This window comes from Typopeltis vanoorti, chromosome 20, assembly GCF_054136105.1.
Source record: "Typopeltis vanoorti isolate ZY-2024b chromosome 20, IOZ_Tvanoo_1.0, whole genome shotgun sequence".
NCBI lineage: Eukaryota > Metazoa > Arthropoda > Arachnida > Uropygi > Thelyphonidae > Typopeltis > Typopeltis vanoorti.
The window spans coordinates 7,205,096-7,221,464 of record NC_143568.1 but is presented as its reverse complement, the minus strand read 5'-3'; the positions used below and the strand labels follow the sequence as shown (position 1 = coordinate 7,221,464).

The following is a 16,369-nucleotide window of genomic DNA, read 5'->3' as shown; positions in this document are numbered from 1 at the left end:
CAACATCTTTTCCTACACAATTATTCAACACAATGTATTGATGCTAGTTGACTATGGAGCTTCTGATAATCACCCACCTTATAGTTCCATATATAGACTTTCTTCATAACAATTTTTTCCTGTTTGACTACCTTACAAACCAATACCTCATGATCATGTTCACCAACAGGTGGTAGTATCGATACCTCATTCACAGCCACATCCTGTGAGAATAAATCTAGTACTGATAAACCCCGTGTTGCTTCTATCACATGCTGCTCGAGATAGTTATCCCACAGAAACTCAACAAGTTTACTCTCCTTGTTACTATACTCTTCTTTCCAATCCACATTCCCATAATTAAAATCTTTCATCAGGATCATCTTCCTTTTACTTGCCTAACTAATTTGTCTAAATATTTCACAATCAATATTCTCCACATTCCCTAGCACATAACAGCATCTTATGAGATATATTATTTTACTGATCTCAACTTCGTACCAAACAGTTTCGAAATCCTCACACTATTATCCTTAGATACTTGCTTCTTCTTATTAACATCCTTGTCATTTATGTCAGTTTACTTTTCTTTAAACATTCAATTTCCTCCTCCATACACATAACCTGACTCCTCATTTTCATTAACACCAAGTTCTTCCAAGTCACTTGTATTATTACAATTGCAGTCGATTTTCTGATTATTCCTGGTAACACTGTTCCCATTTTTGGAACGTCCTAGCCTTTCATTGCACTTCTCATAAACTATAAAACATTCCTTTTTATCGTTCAATCTAAAATTCCATAAATCTTTAATGTTTTTGGATGCATACATAAATCAATTGTTGCATCTTATCCGGTGTGAAAAGTCCAGGGAAAAACTTAATCTATGAGTTGAGACCTGCTTCTTAGAGGCATACATTTCTTTGCTGGCACTGCCACCATTTTTATAACATTATCTAGCATTTCTATGTTAATCAAGATAACAACCAAAGTGAAGACTTTTAAAATGACAGTAATACAGTAAAATTATTATATCCAGTCTGGTTATCACACAAAAGCACTTTTAGACAATTCCACACAATATAATTTATGAAACAAAAACAGTTTTCATAACACCATTCAAATACACCGCTACTTCTCATCGCAACACTAGCTGAATCTGTTGCAATCTTCTAGTGTAATCTAATCTGTTCCATTGCTGAGCTTGTTGGGCTGGATGGGTGGGTCATATTTTAGCAATCTGCTTACGTTCTACAACAAGAGTGACAAATTCACTGGATAAGAGAGATGTATGTAAAATGGTACACATGGATTTTTCAAAGGCCTTTGATACATTGCCACAAGACAAGCTGGTATCAAGATACATGATACCAAGTTTCTTTACCATGCAAGTGAGAGTGGCCATATTTTTTTTTTTATGTGATACTATCAAAAACATACTAATATAAAATACAAAATAATTTTAAACTTACCTTATGGTCAAGAAGTATGTTTTCTGGCTTTAAGTCCCTGTATTAACATAAAAAATATTAATTTTTTGAAAAAAATAAAAACTGATAAATTCTTAATCAACAAAAATCATAATTATTATTATTTGCATGGGTACCTTCAAAGAATTCAAGTACTTATTATAGGAGGCTTATTCAACCTCTATTATTCTTTTCCCTAAAAATGTTTGATGACAATGCCTCACCATCATATGCAATCTGTTCCTTTTTGATGGATAATATGGCAATAATAGGAGGACCTTGACATGCAGAAACAAAGAGGTTATGGTTGCCTTGTATAAGACTTTGATCAGGTCTTATACAAGGATCACATATCAGATTACATACAGACTACTGTGTGCTGATTTAGTCTCCTGGTTTTCAAGGGGATGAGGATATATCACAGAGATTCCAGGAAGGTTACTAAGTCAGTTTCAGGACAACAGAATAGGAATATGAAGACAGATTGAGAGAATTCAAAAGAGTTCTGTAAACAGAAGGCGAGATGATATGATTGAGACATATTAGTTGGTTGGGTGTTGTTACCAGATTAATGTGGAGAAGATTTTTTACCAGAGTAGAGGCCATCCTTGGAAGCTGTATAAGAATAATGCGAGCAAGGGAGTTGGAAGATAGTTCTTTGCATGGAGAGTGGTTGGTGATTGGGATGCATTGTTTGAAAGTGTAGCGAGTACAGAAACTGTGAATGGGTTTTAAGCATGGTTAGACCTCTTTGTAGGGGAGTGTAGACCTCTCACAATGAGGCTTGATTCCATGGAGGTCTGATGTTAATAATCTTTTGTTCTCGTTTTCTCTGGAATATACTGCAAAATTTTAATCTGCTTTTATACAATAAAATTCTTTTACTAACTTGTATCGCTATAATATCCTCTCTCCTCTGCCTATACACCAGGGTCCTAGCTCCTTATTCCATTAATACATCCTCAAGGTCAACATTCTACAGTTTCAATATGTGGATTGAAGTGGTTGGTTGATAGGTGAGGAGAGGGATATGACAAAAACATTTAAATCACTAAAAGGTTTTTATAAGATTGATGCAGGGGAAATATTTCAGCTGTGTGATAGTAATGGAAGAACAAGAGGTCATCCCTGGAAATTAAGGAAAAGTGTGGTTAACAAGGGTGTGAGAACTAGATTTTTTGCTTGGAGGGTGGTGAATGAGTGGAATGCATGACTCATTTGTGAGTTCTTCGTCTGTAAATGAATTCGAGAAGAGGTATGATAGATATTGTTTTCATACTTTGGGTGTCCCACGATGAGTCAACTAACTCCATGGAGGTATCAGTAATAATAATAATAATAATAATATCATTCTGGTTACATACCTCTGTACAAAATGAAGCAAGTTTTATTATTATTATTTATTTTTTGTTGTTGTTGGATAGAAAGTAAATTATACTTGAACAACAAATTATATTCTTGTTTCAGCAGGTACATTAACCACTCAGTCTAGTTGGCTGAGAAGTTAACATACCTATTTTCCATCCACTAGGCTTAAATCTTCCCATGGGTATAGATGTCTATGAATGTCTTTAGGTGGGAGATAAACTTCATTATCTGGTGTGAGACCACTACTTTGCTTCCGGCAAGTCTGAAGTGGCTTCAAAACTTCCATATTTGGTCTCTATAACAGGACTTCCTGATTATGTACAAAAATAAATAAAACATAATAATGATATTCACCAGCCTTGTAGTTCCACATACACCCTTTTCTAACAGAATTCCTCACAATGCTGGCAACCACCCGGGTAATCACTTATGGTCACTTAAATATAAAGAGCCAATAGGCTTCATTTCGATGATAAAAACATTATTTAAATTAAGGGGATATTAAATCCCACGTTGTTTTAAAACCGAATAAGAAACTCAAAGATTGGAATCAGAGTTTCATGCCGAATATAGTAAACTATAAAAATATCGGTGATTACTAGCATGAGCTAATGCAAGTAGTCCTTGTACTTAGTACAATACCGGGCAACTCGCAGCAAAGGTGGTAAAGTTCTGATCGCTATTCTTGGTATTTTCCATAATGTAAAAACACATTTCCTAGGAAATGTATGTTGTTATTACATTATGGTGGGAGGTCACTACCCAGACCAGTTTCAGCCTTTATTGAGGCTTCATCAGTGAGTAGCTAGACCAAATTAATACCAAAGGGTATAGCGAAAAGAACTTATATACTCTGCTATACGAGTTGTCAAAAAAGGTGCACCCATTAAGTTACTTAAATATAAAGAGCCAATAGGCTTTAGCGATTTTGGCGATAAAAACATTATTCGTTATACCCTTTGGTATTAATTTGGTCTAGTTACTCACTGATGAAGCCTCAATAAAGGCTGAAACTGGTCTGGGTAGTGACCTCCCACCATAATGTAATAACAGCATACATTTCCTAGGAAATGTGCTTTTACATTATGGAAAATACCAAGAATAGCGATCTTTACCATCTTTGCTGCGAGTTGCCCGAGATTGCTATGTACCAGGACTACTTGCATTAGCTCATGCTAGTAATCGCCGATACTTTTATAGTTAACTATATTCGGCATGAAACTCTCCGATTCCAATCTTTGAGTTTCTTATTCGGTTTTAAAACAATGTGGGATTTAATATCCCTTTAATTTAAATGGTCACTCTCACCAACTGGATGGTGATTTGACACCTCATTTATAATTACATCCTCTGATGAGATCATCAAATCCAAGATCCTCAATAGTCATGTGCAATCTGTTACATACTGTCTGAGGTAGTTGTCCCTCAAAAACTCAAGAAATCCATTTTCTTTACTTCTAGTTGTTATCTCATCATCCCAGTCTATATTGACATAATTAAAATTGCCCATAATGATCATCTTTTCTTATTTTCTTGGCTGGCTAATATGATTATACATTTCATAGTCACTACCATCCACATTACCAGGTCTATAACAACATCCAAATAAGTATTTCATTCTATTCACCTCTATCTCACACCATACTGCCTCAAAACCAATGGCACTATTTCCCCCTTGCATCTCTACCTTGTATGGACACAACGCTTTCTATATCATCAATAGCACACCCCCTCCCTTTTTTTTACCCTTTCTATCCTCACGAAACACGTCGCACCCTTCCATCTCTATTCCTATAAGGATGTCGTCCACATCTAACTATGTCTCACTTATTCCACCAATTTTTGAGTGAACAGACTCAATTAGTGCAACCATTTCATTTGCCTTGTTTCTTACACTTCTAGCATTTGTATACAAATATAGCATCTTATTCTTGTATCTATGGCTAGTTCCACTAATACCACTTATTTGATGCGACTTCTCCATGCTTAACTGAAGTCATTTCTTTTTCTCTTTATTCATCTTAGAGCCTTCTTCAAATTCAACTGTTTTCCCTTGATCCCAGGTCTTCCCTTTTTGTATACACATGCATTCACATCCTCTTAGAGCATCTATCTTTATCACACTTGTTCCTCTTTCTGGTAGTAAGACTTATACGGTGGTTAGACATAACTGGTAATTAGTTTACGGAATTAACAACGCATATAAAGTATATTAATTAAAGGTAACTTTAATGAATAACTTCTATATTTCGGCAATGTCACATTGCCATCTTCAGGAACATAAAGATATGGTATGTGCACTCAGGAACTAACACAAAGCAAATGAGGAAGAAAGCAAGAAACTAATATTGTTCCTAAAGTCCTAATGGTGCCCTCTTGCGGGCTAATTTGGTAGTCTTGGCAGTTGGGCTGAAGTTCTCATAATGAAAGTCTCCCAAATTTGGGGCAGTTTCATGCACCCAAATTTGTTGAGGTTAGGAACGTTTTTTTAGAGCTGCTGAAGATTCTTTGAATAATCTTTCGTATTTAAACTTGCTGCGATGAATTATTTTTGTTTTCTTCCAACGAATTTTATGGTGGGTATCCAAGGCATGGTCTGCCAGCCCAGAGCGGCTGTACTGGTGAAACCGGATGTAGTCTTGGTGTTCTGAAATCCTGATATTTGTTGTTCTGCCTGTTTGGCCAAAGTAGGACAATTTGCAGCTGCAAGGGACCTGGTATACACCAGGTAGGTCTAGGGGAAGTGGTTGGTCTTTGGTAGAGCGAATAAGGGATGCCATCGCTCTACCAAAGACCAACCACTTCCCCTAGACCTACCTGGTGTATACCAGGTCCCTTGCAGCTGCAAATTGTCCTACTTTGGCCAAACAGGCAGAACAACAAATATCAGGATTTCAGAACACCAAGACTACATCCGGTTTCACCAGTACAGCCGCTCTGGGCTGGCAGACCATGCCTTGGATACCCACCATAAAATTCGTTGGAAGAAAACAAAAATAATTCATCGCAGCAAGTTTAAATACGAAAGATTATTCAAAGAATCTTCAGCAGCTCTAAAAAACGTTCCTAACCTCAACAAATTTGGGTGCATGAAACTGCCCCAAATTTGGGAGACTTTCATTATGAGAACTTCAGCCCAACTGCCAAGACTACCAAATTAGCCCGCAAGAGGGCACCATTAGGACTTTAGGAACAATATTAGTTTCTTGCTTCCTTCCTCATTTGCTTTGTGTTAGTTCCTGAGTGCACATACCATATCTTTATGTTCCTGAAGATGGCAATGTGACATTGCCGAAATATAGAAGTTATTCATTAAAGTTACCTTTAATTAATATACTTTATATGCGTTGTTAATTCCGTAAACTAATTACCAGTTACTTGTTCCTCTGTGGACAAAGGAACACATCGTGATAAAGAGCCTCCCCGTTTCCCTGTTTATCTTGCATACCTGTTCTCTCTTTCTCTATACTCATTCCACTCAGTTCTTCATTCATGATAATAAAATTCATTCATTATAAAAAACCTTAGCATGCTGATAGTACCTTCATGGGTAATAATCACACTTCCAGAGTATTCCAGATGTATTATCATATTTTTTTTAATAGGATAATTTTTCTACTTTGTGTGGAAATATGACTTCTACATTATTTAGCTCTCAGTACAGTAAACCCTTGCCGAGCATGGCTTTGCAGAATGCGATTTTGCATATACGTTATCTTAATTGTTTCCATTTAATTTGTCCAATGCTAGAATTTCATTCATATGCGGTACGCTGCAGAGTGTTGGCCGGCAACCCTGCTTGGTGCTGCACGCTAGCTGAGTGACCTAGGCCGAGTTGCGATCATTTCACTCACGTTAGCAGAGCTGTAATCACGTATTTATCAGTGTTTATCCTCTTCTCCTTTTGCATTTGTATTTCTTTTAATTTCAAAAATTCAATATGACATCTAAGAGGAAGAATGAAGATGATAAAGCAGCAAAAAGATACAAAGTTATCTCAGAAAATTGAAATTTTAGATAAGTTGAAAAATTACACGTTTCATCGCTTGCAAGAGAACTAGCTATAAACGAATCAAGTATAAGAACAATACGAGAGAATGAAGAAAAGATTCGGTCTAGTGTCAAAGCTTCAGGTGATACTTCGGCAAACGTTGCTCAAGTTTCAAGAAGAATTCCGCAATTGGAAAAGATGGAAAAAATATTAATAGCTTGGATTGTACAAATTAATCGTACAAATTGCAAAAGCAATTGGCGATGAAGGATTTTAAGATATGGAAGAAGGAGAAGTCAAAGAATTAATAGAGAATGACGATCAAGAAATGGATGATCTTGTAACACCAGCCGACAGTGAAAGCAGCGATAGTGAAGAAGAAGATAAAGCGCCTTTAACTTACAAGAAGTTAAACGAATTGTTAAAAAAGGCACAGGAACTGTCTGATTTTGCAATGGAGATTGACCCAAATGAAGAAAGAAGAGGACACTTTATGAAAGGCATTGAAAAACTCTGCACTCCTTACTGCAAAACTTTTAAAGAGTTGAGTCAGTCATTGTCCCAAGCAAAAATCACTATCTTTTTAAAAAATAATTGTATCATGTATCTACTTATTAAGCAGAAATAAAAATCCTTTCAATTAACATTTGTTTCATTTTCCCCTTTTAATTACAACATTATTCAGGTTAGTTTAAATTATACATACATACTTTCTTACTTAATTTGAACTATACCTAACACATTTTTTCCATAGAAAGTTAACTTTGCGGAACACGATTTTGCCGTGCGTGCAATGTATTAATGACATAACCCCCCGCGTTCGGCAAGGGTTTACTGTATATCTATGGTTTGGCTCCTTCTAGTGAGACCTCAATAATGGTCAAAAACAGTCAGAGCGACTGTTTACATGTGCATGAATATACATGTCCAAAAGAAAGTGTGATGTGCATTATGAGATAATTGAAGCAATCTGTGTGAAGTCAAGTTTCTTATATCGACAGCCAAGTCATTAAGATACTTTACTTGTAACATTTAGGTTAAGGGTAAAAATAACAATACAATTTCTTTTCAAGTATAATTTAAACCTTTCTACTATTGCCAATGTTTCTTCATTCCCTCACCAAGCAAACCACCTGAGTACACTAATTCAAATATATCATATCAAAGCTCTGGAAAGAGGCAACTTAATTTTATTTTAGCATCACTGTAATTCTTTGTGTACATTTTACTAACTCTCCCATGTAGTCCTAAATTTCAACTTCCTGTCCACCACTGATCCCTGGCATAATGTGTTACTTGCAGCAAAATGGCACCAGTGCAGTACTCTATCTTGAACCTCTTCAGTCCATAGGTTTGCATTTTGTAACATTTGTAACCTGACACCCATTATCATATGTCCACAGCCAGAGTCTATTCAGATTATTTTGTAGCACTCCATACTATAATATGACCTTATACTTTATTCAAATTAGTGGTATTATCAAACAAATGGATGTTTCATATCAGTTCTTTTTTCTAATATCTTTAATTGAACAACTGAAAAGCAATGATCCAAAGTCAGAGCCCTATAGTACGCTATAGGGCTCCGACTTTAAGATAAATTACACAAGTTTCTCCAAACTCTCCTATAGCTTTGGCCAAAGGTTAGATAATGTTTGCTAGGAAATATAACATGGAAAAAGTTTTGGAATCCCTATAACTTAACACCAGTTGGTGAGGATAATGACCATACTGAATAATTTCCCTATTCATTCACATTCTTCCTTGTATTTCTCATAGAGTTTTAGAATTGTATAGGATTTATTTTGGCAAGCTCATCTAACATATAATCTCCTTTTGCTCTTCTTAACTGTTAAAGGATTAACACTAGTAGATATGACTATTTAGCCATATTGGTAAACAGCAATGAACTTCATTTCTTAATGAATGTGTAATGGTGAGACTATACATACAATTAACCATATAGTCTATAAGGAGGAGGAAGTGGCATAAAATTGGAAAAACTCAGCAGCTACAATAAGGAGTATAAAGAGCAGTCAAGAAGGCAACCCATTTGGTAAGGAAAACAAAAGTAGAGCTTAAGTTATGAAGATGTTTATTAACTGACTTATATTGGCAAAATTAGAGGGTGCCAAATTAGGACTTTAGATCCTTTGTCTATTACAATTTGAATTGTTTCACTTACTCAATGTCACATGTTAACTGAAACATGAAATGCTCTGAAGATGCTGGTCTGAAATCCAGTGAAATATAAGCCAGTTAAATAAACATCTTTTTTATAACTTAGTTTGTTCGGTGTTGTAATACCGTTAAAATAAGTTACGCACTACAAGTGTCAAATGCAAAAAGAGGAATGCAGTATACGGTCATCAGAAAATGGACAGAATATGAGATCATAAAGAGAGAGAGAGAGAGAGAGAGAGATTCATTCAAGGATAAAATGAAAAGGAGTGAAAGAATTCAGCAGTCTATGAAATAAATTCTATAAAAATTTCAAGATAGATTACAAAAGTTTCTCCAAACTCTTCTATAGCTTTGGCCAAAGGTTAGATAATGTTTGCTAGGAAATCTGACATGGATAAAGTTCAGTTCTGGAATCCATATTGATGGTCACTATTGATAACTTAATGCCAGTTGGTGAGGATAATGATCATGTGCATTAATACAAAATGATAATTTTTTAAGTAGAGCAGAGAAGGATTCAATTAATGAATCGACCAGTGTTTTGTGTGAGCTGTACAGGTTTTAAGCGTTTCCTGAATACTCACAGTCAAGTGGTCAGCTATTATGTATACACAATAATGCCAAAAACACTGGGAACAAAGGCAAGAAACCTGCCCGACAAAAGAAATCTGTACAGGAATACAATATGATGGGTTCAGGTATTCAAGGAACACAGATAAGATGAGTGGGGAGTATTATTACAGACTGCAGAGGAATTAAATCCAACTAAAGTAGAAACTGTATAATTGGGCCAATTGTTATCCTTTGAGGATTGCCAAAGAAAAGAGACTGAATGAAGAATTCACCTTGGATGGATGGCTTATGGGAAAATGAGAGACAAATTCTCATAGGAAGTGAGATCCGTATGAGTCTAAAAAGAAAGCTTTTGACCAGTGCATACTTCCTGTCCTAACATACGGAGGAAAAACATGGACTTTAACAGAAGCCCTAAACAAAAAGCTGAGAACAACACAACATCGCATGGAGAGAAGTATTCTAAAAATAACATTAAGAGATAGGAAAACAAATACCTGGATAAGATCTCAAACAGGTGTCACGGATATTGTAAAATGCATTAAACAGGCTAAGTGGAGATAGGTTGGCCTTATTACCAGATGCAGTGATGGGAGATGGACTAGAAAAACAACAGAGTGGAGACCAATGGATGGAGCAAGACAAAGAGGAAGACCGAGAAGAAGAAGGTGGAGGTATGAACTGGAACAAATTGCAGGAGTGAGGTGGATGGGAGAGGCAGAAAACCGAGTGGTCTGGAAAACCATGGGGGAGACCTTTGTCCAGCGGTGGACAGAACTAAAAGGTTGAAGAAGAAGAAGAAAGTAGAAATCTCTGATGGTGATGATAGCATGATAAATATAGACAATGAGTTCAAAGATATTTTTTATTATTATCTAAGACCTCCAGGGAGTTAAGGACTCATCGAGGGAGGCTGTAAATTACCCAACCCAGCTATCATACCTATCTTTGAATTCATTCACACTAGATGCACTCACTACCCGTAAGGGCAAATTATTCCACTCACTCACTGCTCTCTGGGAGAAAAACCTAGCTCTTAACCCTTTCTTGACTGAGAACAACCTTAACTTCCATGGATATTTAGCGTGAAATAGAAATTAACAGGACACAATACTTGACTTGGTGCTGCCACAGACTAGGATCATCCGAAGAAGTTTGTGAACTGTATAGACAAATAAATCTTATGGAAGATTATTATCAAGGTGATTTCAACTATGGAGATAGAGACAATAGGCAGAAGAAAGCATGTGGAATAAGGGAAAAGAGAATTTATAAAATTTCAAAGAAAAGACTATAGTAGTTTCATGCAGAATTAGAATGGATGGGATACTAGCACATGCTGGCTGAAGAACATGCAAGTGAGTCAGCAATACTCCTCAGTTTTCCAACAAAAGGGTATTGTCTAAACTAACTGAGCTATGGAGACTATGAACAACAATATATAATGACAAATTATGTAGAACAGTTTAGTATAATGATATGAGTTAGAAAGTAAATGTCAAGATTTCTAATCATTAATATCAAAAGCAGGGATAAACTACAACAGAATTTTACATTCCAATTTAGCACAATAATACCTGTAATAGTAGGAAGCCAAGTTAAAACAGTATAACTCACCCTTGAGAGATTTCCAATGGAATATATAGGAAAAGTAATGAAATTCTGGTAAAAGTATATCAGGCAAAGATCCAAACCGTTCTTCTGGTGAGGTTGCCTTCGAAATGTAAGTGAAGATCCCGTGCCAAATTTTATCAACATCAGCACAACTCGAGTTATGGTGAACTATCCCAGAATACAGAGATAGTACCCGAATTGTGGTTTGTATATTGACTCAGATGGTAACTGCCCCAAGACTAAATATTTTAACTGTATGGAGATTGGACATATCACTAACCTGTCTCAAGCCCTGTGAGAAATACAAAAGTTCTGAACACTGCATCACATTACTGTCATTTTAGAACTTTTGCTGAAAGAGTGGGAGCACTGATGGAGTCAATTAGAAGAGAGCGCGCACGCACACGCACACACACACACATATATATATATATATGATATACCTATGGGCGCATGTAGAAAATTTACTGGGGGGGGGGGGCTTGGAGAAAAATAATTACACCAATAAATTTTTATAATTTTTTTTTCACAAGTAGAATACAGTATTGCATCAATACAAAAACACATACATAATGTATATAAATTTACAATATAAAGGAAACAAGAATTAATATATATATATATATATATATATAGATAATAATAATTTCAATAATCACATATCGTATACAAATTGAATTCTCCATCTATCACTTACAAACCTATTGATGACATTTTCAATAAATTTCTTCTTTACTGCTCCCTCTTCTAGTTTGTTGCTGTGCACACTAATCATACATAAACCTGATAAGCACATTTCTGAGATAGTTGCACTTAACCATGTTTTCACACATCTCAAGATGCTGAAACTTCTTTCAATGGTACAGGTAATGTCATACCAATAGTTATTGCTGAATTAATTAGAAGGGAAATACTTGCACAGCAATCGCATCCTTGTCCAATTAATTTGTTCATATTTAAAATAGCAGAACTAATACTTTTCGCATCCATATCATACAGTTTTGTAAATCCTAAAAATTCTTCCCTTATATTTTTATTTTCGTCAACAAACCTAATGACAAGTGAAAGCTGCTCTATCTCAGTAATATCTGCAGTTTCATCAGCTAAGATTGAAAATCCAATAGATTTATTTGCAGCAGATACAATGCTTTCTCGTATTTCCATTTCACAAAGTTCTATTAGTTGATGTTCACTTCTTACAAAGTGTATCGGACATTTGCAGGAGGTTTCATCAAATTAAATTTGATGAAATTTTAAATGACACTTTTAAAATCAAGTCTCCCGGTTTCAATCCGAAAATGAAATAAATCATGTAAATTTCGAGAATCACTCCTTTTCCCCCTGTAAATCATGTGTGGCACAAAATACAATAGCTGATAAAATGGAACCTAATTTAATTCTATTGACTTTATAGTTTTTTGTATCGATTTATCAATATGACAAATTATATCTTTTTCTGGATGTTTGTGGATTGTTATAAAATTCTGTGCATCAATAGCAGCTTCTTTGTGCCACTGAGATGACATGCGATTTCTGGCATGGTTAAAATTTTTATATTTTATAGAGTTTTTACAAATGCACTTTGACAGCCCAGATGTACTTCTGGTACAAACAAAATGCAACTTTTGCAAAACACACCTTTTTGTAGTTTTGAATAACACAACATGGTGAGTATTCCTCTAACCAAACAAATGTAAACTGTCTCTTTCCAGAAGACTCATTTTTGAAATCATAGTCCTTGTTGGGAACATAAGTATTAGAAAAGAATTCAAAATTTAAAGTTGGTGTTATAGCAGAAAGAAACCCCATGTATCACATTCTAATAAATTATTTGATGAAATTAACTCAACAGAGTCATTTTGAATCAATGTTCCAGGAATCAGATCAACCTGTGTATCCAAAGGCATACATTTTTTCTGCTCAATTTCTATTTTGTCTTTTTGCATTTTTTTTCTAGAGAAGAAAAATAATTCCTTATATCCATTCTGAAAGAAGGAAAACACAAATAAGGAAATAATTTTTTTAGAATAAATTTATAAATACATTATTTTCATTTTATATCAATTTTAACAATCTTTAATTCTTGGAAAAAAAAAATTGGTATTAATACAGTTTTTAGCACAATTTTATATATAAAAAAATTGACAGGCATATCTACTAAAAATCAACTAATTAATTAATCCTAAAATCCTAAATTAAATTATTTCAGTTTAAAAGCAAAAAAATCATAAAACTAACAAGTAAAATAATATTAAATTATATGCATTTATCTTTTAAAAATGTATTTTTAAATTTGCTTTACTATAAATTTATAATTCACACTTAACTCAGTGACTCACTAGACACAAAGTGCAAATGAACTGGTTGCAGTTCACAAAAGTAATGAACATTTTTTTCACAAATCAGAAAAAAATGAACCAAAAACAGGAACACGTGTTTTATTGCTGCAATAGATGAACCACATGTTCTATGGTTACCCAGCCGAGAGCCGAAACCAGCCAACCCATAATAAAATTTTAAGACAGACAAAGTGTCAAATGGTCGAAGCTGTAAGGTTACATATCTCAATCACTTTTATGATTATAATTTGTGGAATTTTTTACTCGATCCCAGGGGGAGGCAAGTGTCCAGTTTGCACCCCCTCTGTGGATGCCTATGGATATTTATATGTTTATAATTATTAACTGACTTAAACACCAAGAAAAAATACAAGAGATTTAATAAGGTTTCACTACTAGTTTCATCAGAAATGCCGACTTAGTTAGGTGAATATACCATGGAGAAAACAACATCTTAAAAATATATTGTACTTTAGACAAAAACAGAGTTTAGAACAAGTAGTAGTTGTGTTTGAAATTGAATCGGAGTGTTAGTTCTGGTGTGAAGTACTGTGCATATGAATGATATCATGAGTGTGCCAAAACTGAATTACAGCGCTATGTGAATCTGGCAGGCTGTAACCGCGATTGCTGTTTAGGTGGGTAGGGTCGAGAGCTATTGCTTTGGATTCCAAGATACGTCTTTCTAATTCATAGGAGCATTTATGGATGTTTGAAGTTGAGTTCCAGTCTATTTGATGTTGTCGTCCTTCAACACTGGTATTGGCCGAGAATAAAACATTATTATTAGGATAGGGCACTAGCACGGACTCTGATAAGAAATATCATGTTGGTGTTCTTCTAGGTGGAGAGAGATGGACTTTTCTGTCTGGCTGTAATATGGTTTTGCCACAACTGCAAATGATTTTGTATATCTGCCAGCCTGGCTGGCTGAGTGGTTAGCATATCCACTCTCCAGCCAAAAGGCTGCGGGTTCGAATCCCGCATTGGCATGGGTGTTTGTGATTGTCTTTGGAAAAACTAGTGGTAGTGGTTGGCGGTAGATGGCGTTGGTGGATTGAGTGGCAGAGACAGAGTTGTAGAGCAGGTGCCCTACCTCGATGAGTCTTTGGACTCCCTGGAGGTGTCAAATAATAATAATAATACTCCTGGGAACTGAAGAAGGTTGTGTTTTACTTTAGGTTGACTGAGGTAAGATCGGAGTTTAGGAAAGGTGGAGAAATATGTTTGGACATTAAATTTCTTCAGGATTTTCACTAGTTTAGGAGAAAGAGAACTTATATATGGTAAGGAGATGTAGGCTGTTGGGCTTGAGTTATCTTCATTACTATGTTGATTATGTATACTAAGACGATTACAGATATTTTTAGGAAAGTAACCGTTATATGATTAAGTTCTTGTCGAAGTTCATCTTCTTCTGACAACAAGGATCTCGCCCAATGAGCTGGCGTGGAAATAATTCCTAATTTCTGAGGGGGGGGGGGGGTAGTGGTGAGACAAAGCACGTAGGTATCTATCGGTGTGTGTTGGCTTTCTAAAAGATAGAAATCTTGAGACCATCCATTGTTCTAGCAAGTTTTATATCTAGAAAAGCTAAAACACCATTAATTTCTGGTTTGAATGTGAAGTTTATATTTTGATGAAAATTGTTTAAATGATCCAGAAAGGTTTGTAAATTTTCTGGGCCTTGCTCCCAAATTAGGAAAATGTCATCCATGTAACATAGCCAGATTTTGGGTTTCAGGGTCACTGAGGAAATGGCCTTTACCTCAAAATCTTCCAGGAAAACGTTGGCCAGCACCAGACACAATGGGCTACCCATTGCCAAAAAATTGTTCTGTTTGTAGATCTTGTCTTCAAATAAGAAGTTGCCTGAATCCACACAATACACAAGTAAGGCAAAAATTTTTTTATATAACTTGCTTTTTAAAAGACTAAGTACTTCATGGGTTGGAACTAACGTTCCAACCCATGAAGTGCATGAAGTGAATAGTGAGATTATGTTGAAGTTTGTCATTCTGTCTGCTTTGTTAAGTTGGATGTTCTTTATCTTCGAGATAAAATCAGCTGAGTTTTTGATATATGAAAAGGATTTTCCTGTGAGATGTTTTAAGGAGGAAGAAAGATATTTCAAGAGATTGTATATAGGGAAGTCAAAGCCTTCAACTATTGGTCTAAGAGGAGCGTTTTCTTTGTGGATCTTTGGAAGGCCATATAAATGGGGGATAAGTGGATGAAGAGAGAGAGAGAGAAGCAATAGGCAGATATTCCTAGGTAATTCTGAGGTGGATTTGAGGAGATTATTTGTCCGGTTATGTAGTTCTCTCGTGGGGTCTCTTTGAAGTTCAGAGTAAGTATTACAATCTAATAATTCACAGATCTTGAGGTGATAATCGGATCTATTTAGGATGACAGTGGCGTTCCCTTTGTCAACTGGCAAAATGATGATATCTTTATTATTCCATAGAGAAAAGCTTATCAATAGCTTTTCTCTATGAACGGGAGATGTTGTCAGTGGGAGGTCTACTGTTGTTGATTGCAAATATAGCCTCTATCCTAAGTAGGTTTGCATCCTGTGTTGGTAGACTGGAGGCAACTTTTTCTATTTTCGTAAGAAAAAGTTCTTTAGGAATAGATCTAGGTGAAGGGATGAAATTAAGCCTTTTGGAGAGTATCTTGGAATGAGACTAAATCTATTGGTGCACTTTTTGTTGCTAGAACCCAAAACATCAATAAATATAAACTGATTAGGAAATTTGATTCCCTCAAACATACGCAAGACCGTTTATCCTCTAATATTGCTTCACACACTCTTAACAATGTTGTCGTTAATAAATCTTCACATATTCTTA

At 35.4% G+C, this 16,369-nt stretch overlaps 1 protein-coding gene across 2 annotated transcripts in view; it reads right to left on the bottom strand.

The window, feature by feature from the left end:
- The window catches only part of LOC150095214 (serine/threonine-protein kinase Sgk2-like), a 279,354-nt gene that overhangs the window by 71,591 nt on the left and 191,394 nt on the right, over positions 1 to 16,369 (bottom strand). For both annotated transcript variants that reach the window (XM_090410485.1, XM_090410484.1), the window contains exon 10: positions 1,452 to 1,488. In XM_090410485.1, the coding sequence (XP_090266611.1) occupies positions 1,452 to 1,488 (37 nt within the window). The remainder of the gene's footprint in view (positions 1 to 1,451; positions 1,489 to 16,369) is intronic.